This window comes from Physcomitrium patens, chromosome 25, assembly GCF_059467195.1.
Source record: "Physcomitrium patens ecotype Gransden chromosome 25, ASM5946719v1, whole genome shotgun sequence".
NCBI lineage: Eukaryota > Viridiplantae > Streptophyta > Bryopsida > Funariales > Funariaceae > Physcomitrium > Physcomitrium patens.
This window is the reverse complement of record NC_143434.1, coordinates 13,125,864-13,146,565: the sequence shown is the minus strand read 5'-3', so window position 1 is coordinate 13,146,565 and position 20,702 is coordinate 13,125,864. Positions and strand designations below refer to the sequence as shown.

The 20,702-nt window shown below is 30.3% G+C and overlaps 1 protein-coding gene across 1 annotated transcript; it reads left to right on the top strand.

The window, feature by feature from the left end:
* Positions 1–15,660: 15,660 nt before the first annotated feature.
* On the top strand, positions 15,661–16,035 carry LOC112277357 (uncharacterized). The gene has a single exon (XM_024509550.1). It carries the CDS (start codon positions 15,661–15,663, stop codon positions 16,033–16,035), a length of 375 nt encoding a protein of 124 aa, XP_024365318.1.
* Positions 16,036–20,702: the final 4,667 nt, after the last annotated feature.

Sequence of the window (20,702 nt, the reverse complement as noted above, 5' to 3'; positions counted from 1 at the left end):
ACCAACCCATTTATTAAATCGATCCACCCTATTATGGAGAACAAGGGTTGTAGATATAGGTACCATGATTGTAATGATAGTTTTTGGAGATGATCATTTTTTCTAATGATGGTTGTGATAGGATAGGTTGATTTAGTAAATAGATAGGTCATTTAATATATATATATATATATATATATGGTTGTTAAAGCCACACTTCACATTACCATTTTATGATCAATTCTATCCATTTGTTGTCTTCATCCCTTCTTCCATGTCCCTTGTCTCCCCATTCCTAGTCTCCATTCCAAGCACCCTATGTTCATCTCTTCTTCCATATCCTCCAAAATTAATCATCACATGGTTTGAGGACATGGTTTTAACAACGTTGGGGTGTGGCTTTGTCAACTCCCTATATATATTTGTATACCTCAAAATATAAACTATTAAACAACTAATATTTTAAAAGTTTTTTGATATTGTTAATTATCCAAATTAAGATGTCGTTTTTATAAAATATTAAAAAAATACATTAAAATTACTTAAAATATATATTAAGAATAAAAATATAAAAAATCAGTATATGTTTTAAAATTAATTCATAAACTACCATATTGAGGAGATCTTTATATTTAAGTTATTGTATAAGAAGTAATAAATTTTAAAGATAGATTCAATTTAGTAAGTTTTATTTCATTGGCTTTATACTTAGAAAATTTAGTGTAATATTATTACCAAAAAAACATGAAGTAAAAATTCTAAAAGAACTATTAGCATAATAGTTATTAATAACTATTAATTTTCTAACTACTAATTAATAAATATTAATAGTTATTAATCCAATAATAATATTAATATAATATTTATTAAAAATTAATAACTATTAATTGTCTCGACTTATATATATATATATATATATATATATATATACATATTACAACTTCTTTAATAAAAGACATATTATTAGTTTAAAATCAAATCTCTTTTTATTTATATTCTTAAACAATGTTTTTATTTTAAAATATTATTTTTTGATTATATTTATTTTTATAATTTTTATTAATTTATATTTTGTACTTATTATAGAAATTTTATTATAAAAGGTTTCTCATAAGATGGAGATTTCATTGTAAATTATTGTCAAGTTTTCTACTTGATAAGTGAATTTCAATAAACATTGTTTTAAACGTGTGATAACTTTAAACTTGTGAGATTTTGAAAATGCAAGATACATCAAATTTATAATAATAAAGAATATTTTTAGTAAAAATATTTTTTTTAAAAAATAAAAAATAATAGAGAAGTTATTCAACATGTCTTTTAAATAAATATTTATATAATTTAAAGAAAAAAATTATAATATTATAGTAGAAAAAAATATATTTTTAAATGATATAGCAAAAGAAGATTAAGTAATTCTTCTATAAAAAATATATGTATTTTGGATAAAAATATAAATAAAAATCAGATTTCTAATTAAAGAAGAAAAAGCTATTGAAAAAAGAAAAAAAATGAGATTATCAGTTTAAATAAAATAAAATAATTTAAAAGAAAAAATTAAGATCTAATTTTAAAGTAAAAAATATAATTAAAATTAAGAATAAAATAGAAAATTATTATAATAATAAATATATTTATATTTATATTTTGATTATTTATTTTAACTTTGATAATATTTGTGTTTATTATTTTTTATATACATGTTTATATTTTAGAAATTCTTTTCTAAAACACTAATTTTGATTTGTTATTTTCCCAAAAGAAGGTAACATCTTAATTTTTTTTTTCTTTCTACTTACTTTTATATATGTGGGCTTATATTATAAAGACAAAAGCCAACATCTAATTGAAGTCTATTAATTAGGCAACTGAAAATCTACCACCACAATTATATTAGGTACAAAAAAACAAAAAAAAACAAAAAAACATATCACTTGAGAAATGGATGGAAGAAGCTTTTTTTGATCTTAAGGTATATTTTGGTCCTTGCCTTGATAGGAGCCAATTAGACCTAGCCAACTACCTAGTTAAGGATCAAATACATTTTCTCAACTTGCTTAAGCAAGGTTTTCTAAGACTTCGGACCAATTGCTAGCTTAAGCCCAATCCTAATTCTAATCTTAACTAAGCTTGGAATTATTAAAATAAGTATCAATTAAAAACATATAAATATAAAATTTAAATACTAAAAGATAATAATTATAATCATAATTATGCTACAAAATATAAATAAAACTAATTTTTTAGTATGTATTAAATATTTATATAATATATATATATATATATCAAAAATTTAAAATAAATTAATATTTTAAATTACAATTACAAGATTTTACAATAAAAATATAAATTATTTTTATAAAATATTATAAATAAATATTTTTTTATAGATGTAATGCTAAAACATAAAAAAATTAAAAACCCATAATTTTTTTATCTATGAAAATATAAGAGGTATAAAAAAATTTAAATTAAAAATATAATATTTAATTTAATATTATTACTATGATTTTTTTATAGCATATACATATCTTTATATCTTATTTTAGAATAAAATATTTTTACTCTATATATTTATATTTTAAAGTAATGCTATAAAATTAGTTTATTTTTATATATTTTAATACAAAAAATTTAATAATAATAATAATAATAATAATAATAATAACAACAATGAATAAGTTCAAATTGAACTTCTAAAAAATCAATTCGTAGTTGTAAATTCTAACTACTAATTATAAATTAAATTTATCTAATTTATTTTGTATTATCATTATTTTTTAATAATTTTCTTATCATTATTTTACAAAATCATAGAAGCATAATAATTTAACTGTAGAAATAAAATATTGATTTGAACCACATTGCTTTGACTAAGAAATTTGCAAGGAATATGCAAGGTATTAAGTAAGGTAAATCAAGACAAGTTGAAAAAGCCATACATTATTTATATACAAGAATATATTAGGAAAAGACAACTACACATCAAAACAATCTAAGTTGAATAAGTTGTTGAAATGCAATTTCTATAAACTATCTACTTAGATGATTGTTATTTTTTGTAATTTCATTTGTTAGTAAATTGACCTAATGTAGAGTTTGTTTGGCTAAACCTCCACAATTTTTTCTTCAAAATTTTCTACCTATTTATTTTCATTTAACATACTTTTATTTCTATAGACATTCTATGTGTTATTCTTGTATTTAACTAAATTCTATAATTTATAAAAAATTTGAAGTGTTCATTTTTTAAACGCTTAAATTATTTAAAGTAATAATTTTATTTTTTACTTTTATTTTTAATTATAATTATAATTATTATATTTTAATAAGCAAACAAACTTCTTACATTTTTTTTCTTCTAGTATTTAATAATTAATAGGAATAAATACATACTTAATACTACAAGTACAAAAAACACAAAAGACTTGGATTTATCTCAGACTTTATCACTTTTTGAAGTACTTCATAAAAAATAGTTATTATTACTATTATTATTATTATTATTATTTCAATGTAAAGATGTCATATTATTACTTTTTTTAAAGAATAAATAATTTTTTTGTTCTTTAAAATTTTCTTTGTATATAAATTTTTATTTTACTTTTTATATTAAAAATTGTTGTCTATTACCATCAAATTATCGTTTTTTCTTTAATTTACCACTATTTAATTTTTTTAAAATTTATTGGCAAAATAAACATAACTCTTTTTTCAAAACTACTTTCTTATATCACTTAATTTATATAATATAAAACATCTTTTTTAAATTTTTGGTATAAATTTTAAAGAAATATTAATATATTCAAATATTATTATCTATTTATCAATAAATATTTAATATATTCTTGTTACACACATGCAAATAGAAGATTAAATAAAATTTTGATTTATCTTTTATGATTTTAAACTTCTACTTGAATCTTTAAATATATTATATATCTAATATATAATATATATTAAATAAATGACATTTATCAAATAGATAACATTTCTAATTGATTAACATAGAAAGTATTTTTTTTTAATAATATTTTTTAAAAATTAAAAAATAAAACATAAAATAAAATAAAATAAAAATATTTAAGTATCAAAATTACTTATGTTGTTAGGGACATATTCCTTAGAACTTTCTAGAGAGAAGTTTCTAGAACCTTCTAAAAAACAAGCCTTTGGAACCTTCTAGAAGAGAAGCCTCTGGAACCTTTTAGAGAGAAGTTTCTAGAAGCTTCTAGAAGCTTCTAGATAGGAAGTCTCTGGAACCTTCTAGAAGAGAAGTTTCTAGAAGCTTCTAGAAAGGAATCTCTTGGAACTTTTTAGAAGCTTCCTAGTTAATAGAAGTAGCTCGAGAAGTTTCTAGAATCTTCTAGAAAGAAAGCCTCTGGAACCTTCTAGAAGCTTCCTAGTTAATAGAAGTAGCTCGAGAAGCTTCCTAAGTAGGAGTATATATAGGGATCGAGGCTGAAGAGTTCTTCAGTCTCGACAACACATCTCTTGGAGTTCTAGCTCACCTTTCTGGTGTTGTTCTTGTACTCATCTGTTTAATCTAGTTCTGCCACTTCTTCTTGAACTTCTTGTTAGATTTCAAGTCTGTATTTTGTGTCCGTGACAGTTTGTCGAGACTACACTAACTTGAGATATCGGAGCTAGTTCTTTCTTAGTAGAGTGTGGATTATCCCTCTACTTGAAGGTATACTAGCATTTTTTAGAGGTTGCGGATTACCCTCCTCTAAACTGATACTTCTTCTGTTATAATATTGGAGTCTTATTCTTCTTGGAGAGAGTGGATTACCCCTCTTCTTGAAATTCTTAAGGCGTTTTATAGGTTGTGGATTACCCTCCTATAAACCAATATTGCCTCTTATAGGGTCATTTTTGTCCTTCTTTTAGAATGGCCGGAGGTCAAGACATTAGTATGACAGAAAGTTCGGAGTCTAAGTTAGATGCTATTATGAATGCCCTCGCTACGTTATCACAAAGAACTGCAGAGATTGAAGGAGTGGTGGCAAGGCTTTATAATGATGGAGTATCTGGGATAGCACAATCTAAACTACACCAGCCTCAAATTTCGGCACTTGGAGAAATAACTTTACCTCAGGTTCGACAAGAACCGCTAGTTCTACAACATAAGGAGCCTCGAGTTAGCCTTCCAGATAAGTTTGATGGAACACGTTCCAAGTTTCGAGGATTCGTCAATCAAATCAGGTTGATAACAGTTTTACAGCCCGAACGATATCCAACGGAGGAGTCACGTATTGGGCTTGTTGGAACCTTACTTACGGGACAAGCTCTATCATGGTTTGCTCCTTTGTTTGAGAAACGATCATCCATATTAAACAACTTCGAAACCTTTTTGGAAGCATTTGCGGAAGCATTTGGTGAACACGATAAGGTTTGATGGGCTACAACAAAGATCCGGTCGCTACGATAAGGGATGCGTTCTACATCAGTCTATGCTTCGGATTTCAGGCAATTAGTATGTGACATCAATTGGGATGAAGAAGCGTTGATGAGTCAATTCTATTGGGGTTTAAGAGATGATGTGAAGGATTTGCTGTTAACTCTTCCTGATCCACGAATGCTCAATGAAGCCATTAGCCAAGTTGTGAAGTGCGATAATTACCTATTCCAACGTCGCCAAGACCAACGCTCAAGACAACATACAATTCGCCATGCTCCAACTATGTCGGCAAGCGGTGTGAATTTGCATTCAGAGGTGGAAGACATGCAAATTGATGCGGTACGTATCAAATCTCTTACTATAGAAGAAAAAAAGCAACGTATGGAAGAAAATTTATGCTTGTATTGTGGTGGAGAAGGCCACAAAGTCGAAAACTGCCCCAAAAAGCAAAATCGAGGCATAGTCAAGACTAGGGGAGTATTTGTTCAGGAAAACGAGGATGCCCAGCCATAGTAGGAACCGTGCGGCCGGACAATGAAATATCCCAACAACAATCAGGTTCCTTTCTTTCTGCCCAACCTGCACTTTGTTTTATAATCCCTTTGTTTATCGGCCCTCAAAAACTGAGAACCTTAGCACTACTAGACTCAGGAGCATCAGCTTATTTTTTAGACGAAGAATTTGCAAAGCGTCATAAGATCCCTTTAGTACAAAAATCAAAACCTGTTCATGTTGAGGTCATAGATGGACGACCTTTATTGTCTGGTAGCATCACCCATGAATCAAAACCTATAGAAGTAACGTTTAAAGACCATAGTAGTCATATTATTTTTAATATTATTAGAACCCCATCAAATCCTATTATTCTTGGTCTTTCTTGGTTGGAAAAACATAATCCATTGATAGATTGGAGGTTGCGGAAGATGACTTTTTCCACAAAACCACCCAAGAAAAAACCTAGTAAAAAACCTCGAAAAAAGAAATCCTTATTCATTGGAGCAAGAGTGTTTATAAGATCATCTAAGGAAGGCACTCCATTTGTCATTTATGCGGCTCCAACTACCGAGGAGAAGATCTCAACAGCAAGTATACCGGAGCAATATAAAGATTTTAAAGATGTGTTTCAAAAGAAGAACGCCGACATACTACCGGAACACCAACCATATGATTGTGCCATAGACTTGCAAGAAGGAGCACAACCACCTTTTGGCCTAATCTACAATCTATCGCAAACGGAGTTGGCAGAGTTACGAAAGTACATCGACGAGAATCTAGCCAAGAACTTCATTCGTCATTCAAAATCATCAGCTGGAGCACCCATCTTATTTGTGAAGAAGAAAGATGGATCATTACGGATGTGTGTAGACTATTGAGGCCTCAATAAGGTAACAAAGAAAAATCGTTATCCATTACCTTTGATTTCTAGTCTCTTAGAACAACTTGGACGTGCGAAGATCTTTACAAAAATTGATCTAAGGGGAGCTTATAATCTCGTACGAATCAAGGAAGGAGATGAGTGGAAGACAGCATTCCGTACAAGGTATGGTCATTTCGAATATAATGTCATGCCTTTTGGTCTTACCAATGCTCCAGCGGTTTTCCAACATATGATGAATGACATCTTTCGAGAACACCTCGACGATTTTGTTGTCATCTACTTGGACGATATTCTAATATTCTCTAAAAACGAGGAAGAGCATGAGGAGCATGTTCATTTGGTGTTGGAGAAACTACGCAAGCAAGGACTATATGCCAAATTAGAAAAGTATTTATTTTACCAGACGGAGATGGAATTTTTGGGGTTCATTGTGACTACAGAAGGTTTGAAGATGGACCCCAAGAAAGTAGAAGCAATCATGTCTTAGGAGGTTCCGAAGACGGTTAGAGACGTACAATGCTTTCTTGGTTTTGCTAACTTCTATTGGATCTTCATCAAGAATTATTCTCAAGTTGCTGCTCCTCTCACTCGATTAACATGCAAGGATAAGTTGGAATGGGGACCTTTGGCGGAGAAGGCGTTTCAAGATTTGAAGAGAGCATTTACTACAGCTCCAATTTTGGTACATCCAGACTTTACAAAGGCCTTCTATTTAGAAATTGATGCTTTAGATTTTACTTTGGGAGCTGTGCTTTCACAAATGAGTGAAGATAAGAAGCTCCATCTAGTTGCATTCTATTCTCGGAAGTTCTCTGCTGCTGAAATCAATTATGAGATCCACGATAAGAAACTTCTTGCTATAGTGGATTCATTCGAAGAATGGCATCACTTTCTTAAAGGAGCTGCACATCCAGTAACCGTATATACGGATCACAAGAATTTGGAGTATTTCATGACGGCTCGAGTTTTAAATCGGCGTCAAGCTCGGTGGAATATGTCGCTATCTAGATTCGATTTTGTTATCACTTACAGACCTGGAAGGCAGCAAGGACTATCCGATGCTTTATCAAGGAGATCGTATCTTGCATCAAAGGCTGGAGAAGCAGCGTTTGATCAACAATGTACAACGTTATTGAAGCCAGAGAGATTTCAACTTTGTGCTACTATTGTATCATTTGATGCTGACTTCCTAAACCAGGTACGTGCTATGACCATTAAAGATTCAGTAGCCATTGATATCAAGCAACGTACCAATGACGACAAGTTCAAGGTGGAGGGAGATCTTTTATACTTTGAAGAGCGATTGTACATTCCAAAAGGACTAGCACGACTCCGAGTTCTTCAATCTCGCCATGATTTTCCAGCTGCGGGACATTTTGGATTCAACAAGACCTTGGAGCTTATTTCCCGAGATTTTTGGTGGCCCCAAATGTAGAAGGATGTGAAAGATTTTGTCTTTTCTTGTGACATCTGTTCAAGATCTAAGAATCCTCGGCATCGCCCTTATGGACTTCTACAGCCATTGCCAATTCCACGTCGACCATGGTCTTCAATTTCTATGGACTTGCCATCATCAAACTCATTTGACAGCATCTTTGTCGTGGTAGATCGGCTTACGAAGATCGCATACTTTGTTCCTTGTAAGAAGACATCGTCCAGTGAAGTCACAGCAAGATTCTTTCTCGATAATGTGTATCGATATCATGGACTACCAGATGATATCATATCAGATCGAGGTACCCAGTTTGTGTCAAAGTTTTGGAGATCTCTCTTTGGGATATTGAAGGTGGATATCAAGCTTTCTTCAGCTTTTCATCCTCAAACTGATGGCCAAACGGAACGGGTGAACCAAGTCTTGGAGCAGTACTTACGATGCAGCATCAACTATCAGCAAGACGATTGGACTGCGTATCTACCGCTAGTCGAGTTTGCATATAACAACACCTTCCATGCGTCGACTCAACAAACACCATTCTTTTCCAACTATGGGTATCATTCGAAGCTTAATTTATTGAGTCCGTCAACAAATAACAATCCAACAGCTGAAGGATTTGCGAAGCAACTATCAGAGCTTCAAACTATGTTGAAGCTTCAATTACAATCCGCTCAAGAATCCTATAAGACGTCTGCAGATAGATTTCGGAATCCAGCACCTACTTTCAAAGTTGGAGACAAAGCCTGGCTTCTTCGACAAAATATCAAGACCAAGCGACCATGTGATAAGTTGGACTATCGAAGATTGGGACCATTTATCATCCAGAAGCAAATTAATCCAGTGGCATACCGGCTGGAGTTATCGGCTTCTATGAAGGTACATCAAGTCTTTCATGTTTTTCTGTTGGAACCTTATCGAGAGTCATCTTTTCCTGAAAGAGTGCAATGTCCGCCACCTAGTATTGAAATCGAGAACCATGAAAAATACAAGGTTGAAAATGTATTGGATTCACGACGAAGGTGGAGAAAGTTAGAATATCTTGTTCATTGGTGCGGCTATGACATTAATGAGCGAACGTGGGAGCCAGTTGAAAATCTTGCGAATGCGCCACAAAAGGTACATGAATTTCATCAACGACATCCCGATAAACTTAAATCAATTCGATGATAGCTTCTTTCTGAAGCTTGTTCTCCCAACAATATAAGAAAAGGGGAGAGTACCAGCAAAATTCATAGTTGATGTAGTTATTTTCTCCAAGATAGATCGTAGTTTGGTCTTTTGATATGGATAGCCAAGAGATAGATACTATGCCAGTCAGAGTATCGCAACCGAGTAGCTCACGAAGGCGACCCCGAGATGAAGAACTACATGTACCACGACGACGACGGAGGATACCGAATAACCGATCACTGGTGATCGTATTTGAGATCGAGCCTGCTTACGATGGTCAACCAGAAGGCGTGTTTGCAGGACAATTTCACAATGAGGACACAGAAGTTCATGCTTGGTCAGAAGTCGAAGGCGTGGGCCACTACCGTTGGCTTCAAGGGTCAATGAACCACTTGCCTCGTGAACAACAGTTGGAGTCCATAGTAGAAGTTATGCGACAGATCTTCATTTTCTTGCGTTGGTACTGATCAACAACATTGCTTCTCAGAGACCTCGAAGCTAAAGGAGGGGGTGATGTTAGGGACATATTCCTTAGAACTTTCTAGAGAGAAGTTTCTAGAACCTTCTAGAAAATAAGCCTCTGGAACCTTCTAGAAGAGAAGCCTCTTGAACCTTTTAGAGAGAAGTTTCTAGAAGCTTCTAGAAAGGAATCTCTTGGAACTTTTTAGAAGCTTCCTAGTTAATAGAAGTAGCTCGAGAAGTTTCTAGAACCTTCTAGAAAGGAATCCTCTGGAACCTTCTAGAAGCTTTTTAGTTAATAGAAGTAGCTCGAGAAGCTTCCTAAGTAGGAGTATATATAGGGATCGAGGCTGAAGAGTTCTTCAGTCTCGACAACACATCTCTTGGAGTTCTAGCTCACCTTTCTGGTGTTGTTCTTGTACTCATCTGTTTAATCTAGTTCTGCCACTTCTTCTTGAACTTCTTGTTAGATTTCAAGTCTGTATTTTGTGTCCGTGACATATGTACTTAAATTTAGAATCTTAAAAAAATATAATTTCCATATAAAATATCTTAGAATGAAATCAAATAAAATTAATTATAAAAATAATAATATATTTTCTATCAATGTTTAGATAAATATTTAAATATAAGATCTATATATGGTTAGTATTATGTAAGATATATGATGTAAAGTTTTAAACTTCTATGTTAAAGGTGCAAACCAATAGAGAACACTTCTTGATAGAAGTGCACCTATGAATCCAACTTGAGTAAATCCATCAAGATATTGAAAATGATGCAACCTTACATAGAGCTTGACTTATTACAAAAATCTTCAAAATTTTGAACTTCTTCCATCAAACTTCTCAAGCATATTAATCCTTATCCTCGTCATACTTGTAGAAGCAAAACTTGTTGGAATTGGTTGTGAGGTCGATCTACTTACTTCCTTCAATTACACAACTTCTTGCCACAGACTCTGAACTTCTTCCATAGGGGTAGGCATAGTACCTCGATGATTCATTTTAAAAATATGTGAGATTTCTATTCTTAGAATATTGACAAGCTCATGAAGATTTGTAATAGTTAGAAATCTATTTTTACTTCCGCTAAAAGTAGTATCCATAATCTTTTCTTCTATAAACAACTCAAAGAAATTCAAAAGTTAAATTAGAGGAAGGTAATCCACAATCTCTAATAAAAATTTCCACAAAGAGAGATAATCTACTCTTTTTAAAGAAAAGATTAGTGTTAGAAAATAAGATTTTTTCTTTAAAGGTGGATAGTCTGTAATCTTCAAAATACAACAATAGAATTGAGATAATCCACTCACTTCTAAAATAAGACAAAAATAGTATGTTAGTACTCTTGTCAAACTGTCAAGGACATGAATCTTGAAGAAAGAAAATCTTCAATACACTCTTGTATCACTCAAGAGAACTAGAAAGCAACTCAAAAGGTGATGTAATATTAAACTAGAATGGCTATTGTTAAAAAGAAGAAGACTAGAAAGTCTTGAAACAAGACTAAAGACTAGAAAAGCATTGACAAGAATGAAGAAGGCTTCACTCTTGCCTCCATATATATTCTTAACTAGGAGCTACATGGTGATGTCCTATAAGACCTCCAAAACGTGTTGACTTTGAAAGACATGTATCTTAACTTGCAAGACAAGTTTTCTATATGTACGCCACATAGTTAGCTTGTTTCGCAAGATATCAATATGTGGTTAACTTGTTGACTAAGTTTCTAACCTACCAATCAACTACAAACACATGTAAAGTCAAGCAGCATCTATGAAGCCTCTAAGAAGCTTCTCCAAAAGATCTTATGAAATTAATCTACTTTAATGTACTTTTGCCTATTTCTACTTAATCATATAGGTATTTACTAGAATATCTATGTATATCCATGAGAATTGGTGTATTTGTGAGTCCAAAAGTTATGATATTATATTCAAAATATACATATCTAGTTCAAACCAAAGTCTTCTATTTATTTCCTTCTTTGATGTGTATCAAGTTATATTGCCTTTGTAAATCTATTTTTGTATATATCTTTACTTGATTAAGTTGATTAAAAAATTATAATAAATACAATCAAAGAAATATTTATACTTTCAATTATTTTTCTATGCCTTTAGTATATTAATAAGAATATTATAAAAAAATTACAAGCTTGACTTTACATATGAGCAATGATAAGAATTTTTGAAAGACTAGCACTTAGTGGTATTTATGTATTTCAAGGATGAGTTTGAAGAACAATGGAGCATCTTTGTAGAAACCTAGAATGTCAATTTTTTCAAAGAATATACATATATATATATATATATATTTTAAGAATACACAGATTGATGTGCATAAAAAGATGTTTATTATTGCTTTGATAAACAAGATTTTTTACTTTGGTAATTATGCGACCTCCACAGCAAAAAAACATGTATTATACATTCAAGCAATATCTTGGATCAAGCAAATTTGATTTTCTTGGCATATGCAAGGAATTGAAATTTTGCATCAAGAACATGCACAAGGAATATGTGGCATAACTTTTTCATGAAAAGATGGATATCTTAGTATTTATCAATCCAACTTCTTGCCATGAGATCTTTCAAGTTGTCAATTAATTAATCTCTCTAAGTATTGAAGAAAATCTATAAGCAAGCTCAACTTATACATTTATATTTCATAGGTAATATTAAGCCATGCAAAGGAATTATTATTGCAATTCTTAGTTTACCATGCTCACATCTAATTCAAACTATGTCATGTAAAGAGCGACTCTTTAATCTCAACAAATTTGATTGCCATTGGCACTTGTCAAAACTAGTTATAATCCTCATTTTTGTCATAATATACTCAATTTTTTATCCAATACATTGGAATAGGTTTCAACAACCACCAATAGCTTTCTACTATATCAAAAAATGTATGGACTTATAGAATTCTAAATTATATCATAGTAATAATTACAATCTATTGAAAAACTACAGATGGCACAAATAATAAGGCATTTGCTACAGAGAAATGATACAAAAAGAAATCTATTTGGATTTGAGCTTTTCCAATGTAAGGTGTTGATAATGTCTTATGGTGCATGTCGTGATGTTGGACATTTGCAAATTAATCACAAGTGCCTACAATGTAGATAAGCAATAATAGGACAAAGTTTAAATTTAATTTTTTTTATTATTTTTTTTTCTTTCTATATTTATACACTATGATATAATATTATGTAAGTTATAATCATTGATCCTACCAATGGTAATGTAGTTGATAAATATGTATAAGCTATTTAAATGAGACTTAAAAATTTGCATGTATGTTGAAATAAGTTTATCTTATAGTTAATAATTAATTAAACATATGATTTTCTTGATTTCAATTCATTGTAAGATTTTAATTATTTTTTTTATACACTAAAATTTATAAAATAAAGTATAAGATTTCATTCATGCTTAAAATTGCAAAAAAATTAATATTTGATTTAAATAAATTCAATACCATTATTATTCTATTATTCTATTATTTATTTAAAATTTTATTTTTTATTAACAACTTTGTTGTTTTCTTACTATAATCATGGTTAAGAAAAGATAATTCTTTGTTAATATTCTTTATTTCTAATTAAAATTTAAACACTCCTTTTAGGTACAAACCACTCTCAACCATGCTGATTGCTAAGCTTACAAAGCAAAGTTGAGACACTTATCTGGTTTGATCTGGAAAGAATCACAGGTGGAAGTTCAATGCCTTATAGAATCCTTGTGTATTTGGTGACCTATTTATCCATCCTAAGCGATTATCATCTGCAGTGTTTTTGTCTTTCTGTTTGAACAAAATATAAAAACATGACCTGAGCAACTTAAAAGCATGAAAAGAAAAGTTGGTAAATGTAAAAATTTTAATGTCTTTTTACATGGATTGTAACGTTTTACTCACTATGATACGCCAAAATACTGTTGAACATATCATTCGCAACCGAAAGCAAGCAAAGCATTAATGGGAGGCGTGCATTATAGGGGTGATTGATCATCGACACCTCTCACTGGATACTGCACCACGCACAATGTTGTATTTATTGGGCTCCATAACTCTTCCCGTTGCTGTAGGTGATAAGGTCGATTTTAGGAGCAACTGTGTGTTTTTGGACAAGAGCTTCTGGCCGGAGTTCAACACACCATTTTATATAGAAATTGAAATGATAGTCTCAACAGCAACAACATCATAACCGACATGGACTTTCAAAGACTCTGATACGAGGTCAGCAGTAGAATAACATGAAAAGTCTGAATTTCTATATATTGAAATAATATACTGCTGACCACGTATCCAAGTCAGCAGTCTGAATATCCATGTATGTTTCCAAGTCTGAAGAAGCAGCATAAAGTTTTATCAAGTAAACTAATTTTTAGAAGTTTTATACTCAACAGATGATATGTTTTTTTTGTATTTATGGAAATATAACCAGAATACAAGATTGAAAAAGTTTTGTTCGCCTATTTCTGGTTCAAAGTATGTCTATCATATTTACCTCCTGGCCACCATCTCACTGGCCGTGCATTGTAACTAAGGCTTCCGCACTTTTTCTGATGCCGTAGATAGATTTGTTGGTCACAATTGAATGCAGTTTTTGAGTGTTTTCTAAGCTGATTTTGCTTTGCAAAAATGGCATCTTTTTCTTGTAAGTCAAACTACCACTGCGCTCTCTACATTTGCTTAGAGTCTGGGAGCTCAGTAAGCCCAGCTTCATAAAGGTGGGTTTGATGATTAGCCAAATTCACATTCCTGAAGAAAGATTATGGTGGTCAGCAGTATATTTTCCTCAACAGAATTGTATTTCATGCCTATATGACATGGTATATCATGAAGAGAATAAAGCAGCATGCATTGAAACTAGAAAGCATAGTTGTCATGTTCAGCATTGTCGTTCAAGAAAAAAAAAAAAATTGAGAAGGACGCCATGAGAGCATTGCTGCGGAAATGGTCAGCAACAAGAATTCTGCCAATCTAACAATAACCATTGACATCCAAACCACAGCCAGAAAAAAAAAGGACCCCTTAGAGTTTAGTATACTGCTTCCTTGCATCATCGATGAAAGTGCGGAAGAAGTGCTTGATGTCTTCTTGAACAAGGAGTGGAATTTTATACCAGCCATCCAGCCAAACAACCCTTAAAGATGACAACTGTAGTTATCTTTGTTGCGACAAACGACACATACTTGTGTTCTGAATGTGGAATGAAAGTTGGAAGCTTTGCATTGTGATTATTTGGTTTGAAGCTGGTATATTACGTGTGCCGAGTTACTATTCAACTTGGCGCACCTGCTACCGATGAATTTGAGTCAAGTGGAATAACTGAAACTACTTACTACTCAAGTTGGTCTAGTTGGCGATGTTATGCCGAGGTGCAGGTGGCTGATGTGTAGTTCTAGGTAGCTCGTAGAACCGATGTGTAGACTTACGCCAACAATCTTATATCATTTAAACACAATAATCGGTGCTACATTTAATACATAGCATCCATGCAAAGGATCAACAGCACCCCGTCGCTCTGCTGTGATCTCGGTACTAAAAACTCAAATACGCTCGCTCTTCACGCGCTCTTCATGGTATAAATATTCCTCACTGTTATGGAACACCAAGCATCCAGTCCTCTGTATTGATTCTGTAGTTCGGAGTTCAGCGGGTATTCGTCCTCTCTATCGTGAAACTGAAGCACACATGGTACAAGTGCTGGTTTAGGTGCGCAATAGACATTTTCATTCTTTTGAGGCTGCATCGGCAATTCCACCAGCTTGTGTCCATCTCTCTCTCACCCCAGTCTTGCTAAGCTTCATCTCCAATCTCCAAAATGAAAGCTACCGCCACCAGCATCATCTTCGCCCTGGCAGTTTTGAGTGCCATTGCCCTTGCCAGTTGCGATACTCAATCCTGTGAACGCTCTGCGCAATGCGGGGATTTTCCAACTAGCGACTGTAACGCCGCCTTTAATAAGATAGCACTGACCAAGCGTTACTACGTCAACAACGGGATGTCTGCAGCTGGGGTCTGCTCAGGGCACTGCTACATCTATGTCACTGGGCTGAACACTCTCAACTGCGACCTGTCTGGGCGAGAGATGGTTGTGGCATATGATGAATTGAGGAACCGAAACTGTCGTAAGTGCGGCGTCAAAACGTATGGTGATGGTTGCCAGTTCAAGATAGACTACACCAACTCCTGCTGATCTACATGTTGCACTTATGTAGTAAATCTGCTGAAGTCTCGACCTAGCGGATTTAAATCAAAAAGGCTTGTGATCTGCTTGATCATGCACTCCGCATAATGTGAGTTGTGAGCCGTAAAGATTAATCCCATGTCTTGTGTTGTTACTGTAATTATTAGTCGATAATAAAACTGGGTATCCATAATATTGTGCTTCTCTTCATTACACGAAGACCGTTCTTGATAAAACGTTCTGAGGAAGCAATGCTTGAACGGGAGTGTTCTGTTGGCTATGTCTAGAATAGCTCGTTACTTAAAATGTCCTTGTTTAAAGAATTTGTGCAAATTTAAGTTGAAGAGTACAGCAGGTCTTCACCTCTAGTTATTTGGTGAAACCTCGACTACAGTCTGAACCACTTCGGCTACTTTTGCTCATGACATGATAAGATCCGCAGTTTGGTAAGCACCTAGCAGAATGAGTGAGTGCTCGTAGTTGAATTCAATCTCTACAATATTAATTACAAAGAGGATTATAATTGTCAAAAAAATTAAACACGCAATACTACAGGCATCACAGTCCTGTGTTGAATGCGATAGTTGCAAAGATTCTTGACACTAAGATTGTCTCATCATCTGTACTCTATCTTCATGCAAAGCATGTAATAAATCCAACCTTAAGTAACAAATGGTAAAATTTAGAAGACCATAAGATCAAGGTTTGAATTGTCCATTAAGAATTTAATCCACTTATGTTGACTTAACATAAAGAACACAATTTCTTCTATAAATTACTTTCCAAGAATATTATATTTCATCATTCAATATTCAATGCATAAAATTATTCAACTTGAAACATAATAAAAAAAGATGTTTATTATTTGTTCTACTTTGTACAATTTTGTTTAAAAAATTGATTTCTATTTAGAACTAAGCAATGTAATAGATTCATATGTTGCTTAAGTAAATAGAAATAAGCTAAAGTAGATAAATGCATATTAAGTAGATAACATCATTTTTTAAAAACTTCAATTTTTTTTTGTAAATCCAAATCAAACTATTATATTCCACATGGATATGCCACGTGGCTATCAAAACTATTTTGTATTTGTAAGAAGCTACAATGAAAGCAATTTATAATTTAATGTTTAGGCCACAAGTCTTGTTGGCCTTGGAAAGCTTCCACAAGATTTTCTTTGAGTCTAATGTAAGTAAAGCAAGACCACAACCATCTTCAATTTTGTCGATGCATTTCTATTATTTTGATTTTGATTTGAGAGTATTTAATTTCTATATATAAAGCAATAGCCATTCAATTTTTTTATTTTAAAATCTTATATCTAATTTTTCTTTGCTTATCTTTTCTTTTTTTAGTAAAATAAGAGAACATTATTTTATCAAAATTTTATCAAAATTCATGTACTTAACAAGTAAAATTTTAAATTTTAAATATTATAATTTTTTGTATTATAAAATAAAATATAATGACTAAATTTATTTTACTATAAAAAAATATAATTTTTTTTAAATATATATATTTTTAAAAATAACTATTTAATTTTTTAGTAATAATATAATTTAATTATATATATATATATATATATATATATATATATATAAGTTTGTTGAAATAATAGTCTTTTAGAAGTAAAAATTTATTTCTTATTTAAAAGGTTGTTATAACAAAATGCATACATAAAAAATTATAGAATTCTATAATTATATTTATTTAATTAAAAAAATTGTTGGTGTTTATATTTTATTTTTTATTTAAAATATGATATAATTTTTTAATTAATTTGATTTCTTATAAGATTTTTGAATTAAAAAAAATCTAATTTTTAGCCAAATATAAGACCATATGATTTAATAAAAAAAACTTTATATACATAATTATATTAAAAGACATCAAATTTATTTTTTTTCAATTTTTTTCATGATTTTCTATTATTGCAAAAAAAATTAATCACAAACTACTAAGTTATAGTAATATGATAAAAAATTTATAAAATTATAAGTAAAAATCCATATATAAAGTAAAATTTTACTTTAATTAAAATAATTCATGTTCTTAAAATATAATAGTTTAAAATTGTAATCAATATTTTATTTTTTCGAATTAATTATTTTTTGAAATCACATTATTTCGCTTCTTTTAATTTAACCAATTATTGATCTATTATTATTTAACTATAAATAAATATATTTCTTCTATTTGACTTAGTTTATTAAAAAAAGTAATATTATAGTCAGCTAAATTTTAAAATGCGTATTTTTTATTTTTAAATATTTAATTTTATATTAAATTAATATACAATAAAATAAAAATATTAAAACATAAAAAATCCCTAAATTTTATAAATAGATATAATTAAATAATTTATAATTTTCTTTTTAAAATTCTTTTAAGCTTTAATTTTAAATATTAATTTAAATTATTACCAAAGTTATATCAATATATACTTATGAGATAAAATAAGTAGTTATTGCTTGATTATTATTTATTTTTATAATAGAATATTATTTCTTTGAATAATATATATGTATATATATGTATATTTATATAATATTTTAAAAATTAATGGCAAATTTAATTATTTCTAAAAAAAATCTTTAATTTTGGAGGAATGATTTTAGAATAATATTATTGGAATTAATTAATTATTTTTTAAAAAAGACTCTTTTAATTTTTGAGAGCAAGAAAAAAGAATTTTGATCCTTTTATGTAGTAGTGCTCCTTCTTTAAAAATCTATAAATGATCCTTGAACAAAGATATTCTTACAAAGATGGCTTATTAAGCCTTTCTACAAAGCTCTTTCAATACAAGATATTCATTTAAGGCAGCTCTTTACATGAGAATTTACAAAAAACGTATTACAAATAAATAATAAAACATGATATAATTGACTCAGAAAATGTATGATGTGTATCTAATTTTTTGAAGATGAGCCATATCAATATTTGTAAAAATAAGATTCTTTCAAATGCCACAACTCTAAGGCCAAAACATCCAAAAGGCAAAGAAGTTTTTTCTTGTAATGATCAATTTTAATAAGTCAAGGAAAACAAACGCCAAGCTTTATAGCTCTTTTTCTACCCTATCTCCACCTCAAAGAGAAGAATTCTTTAATTATAGATTGGTTGGAAAATAAGTGTTTATCATTATATTCTATTATTTTGAGACTATTTTTTTTCTTTTCATTATTACATTATCCATAATACTTTAAGTATGCCAATTTTTATTTTGCTCAAGGAGTTTATCACCTAGGATATTATACCTCCTGTATTATAATTTCTTTAAAAGTTTAGTATTGCCATCAATGCTTCACCATACTAAATGATCTCAATCACTGTGTTTAATTTAATTTAATTTATTTTATTTTTTTTCACAAAGAAACAAGCATTATTTTTCTTTGTCTTTACTTTGGCTTTAGATCATAGTAATAAGTAATCAACTTCTTTGTTATTGTTTTCTTTCACTGTTACTTTAACTTAGCCTTCTACTTTTTCTTTCTCTTGCCTTTCCAAAACCTCTATTTTGAACTTGACAATGAGTTTTTAGGTGGATATTGTAGCAACTTTGCAATGCCAAAGAAAAAGATGTATATATCCATTCTTTGAAATATATCTTATAAGACTCTTGCATCCCTCATTGATACTACAATAAGAACATAATATAATATTTTTATGATATTAAATCATATTATTTCTATAATAGTACTATTTTGGGTATTAACTTCTAAATTGCTACTAGGACCAATTCAAAGGTCTTGATGAAGATTCATATAACAAAACATGTACTTCATCACAATGGCACTATGGTTATTTTATGGTAAAGTTCTAGACTACAATACTTAGATTGATCTTTGTATATGCCTCCTATTTATTCAACAAGACTTTTCATTCTTTTATCTCTTTTATCCTCAAAGAATTCAAATATGTATATATATATATATATATATATATATATATATATAATAAAAATAAACTTAGAAGGTGATTCCTATGATTATATTCACTACTACTCAATTTATAACTGTACTTCTCTCATCCAATGTAAAAGATCTTTACCAAGAAGATAAAGCATCCCATATCCCTCCCTTATAGTTTATTCCCTTGAAGTAATATAAATTATTATTAGATTAGGCAGCAATGTACTCAATTTGTGCCACATATTTTTTGCCAAGCCAACATCGTATAATTGATACTATTACACTATTCCAAGACCTCTATCTACAATCAAGGTATTGAATATAGTAAGATTTTAAAAAGCATAAATAATTTCAATTTCTTTTAGAAATTCTATCATTTATCATAGTTCAACTACTAAACTCAATATTTATCAAATTATTCTATGCTCCAACTTAATACATGTTACTTCATTGCCTCAACAAGGTGAGTCTAAGCTCATCTTGTTTACTTCTTAGCCAAATACCAATTAGTTCAATACCATTAAGTCTCAATTCAAAGATAAAAGTTATTAAGCAAAAGAAAAAAGATACATCATATTGAGCACTATGACCATAATACTATATTTTTAAAAAACTCACACATTAGTCACCAAAGTCTTTGCACAATATATCCACAATACACAACATTGCTAAGGTTACAAGTTCCAACTTTTATATTCATATTCTTCTATATAAATCACACAAATTTCTATATTGGCAATTAAATCCATTAACAATTAT

Coding starts and splice junctions, on each gene's coding strand:
- LOC112277357 (XM_024509550.1), top strand. CDS start 15,661: ATGAAAGCTACCGCCACCAGCATCATCTTCGCCCTGGCAGTTTTGAGT.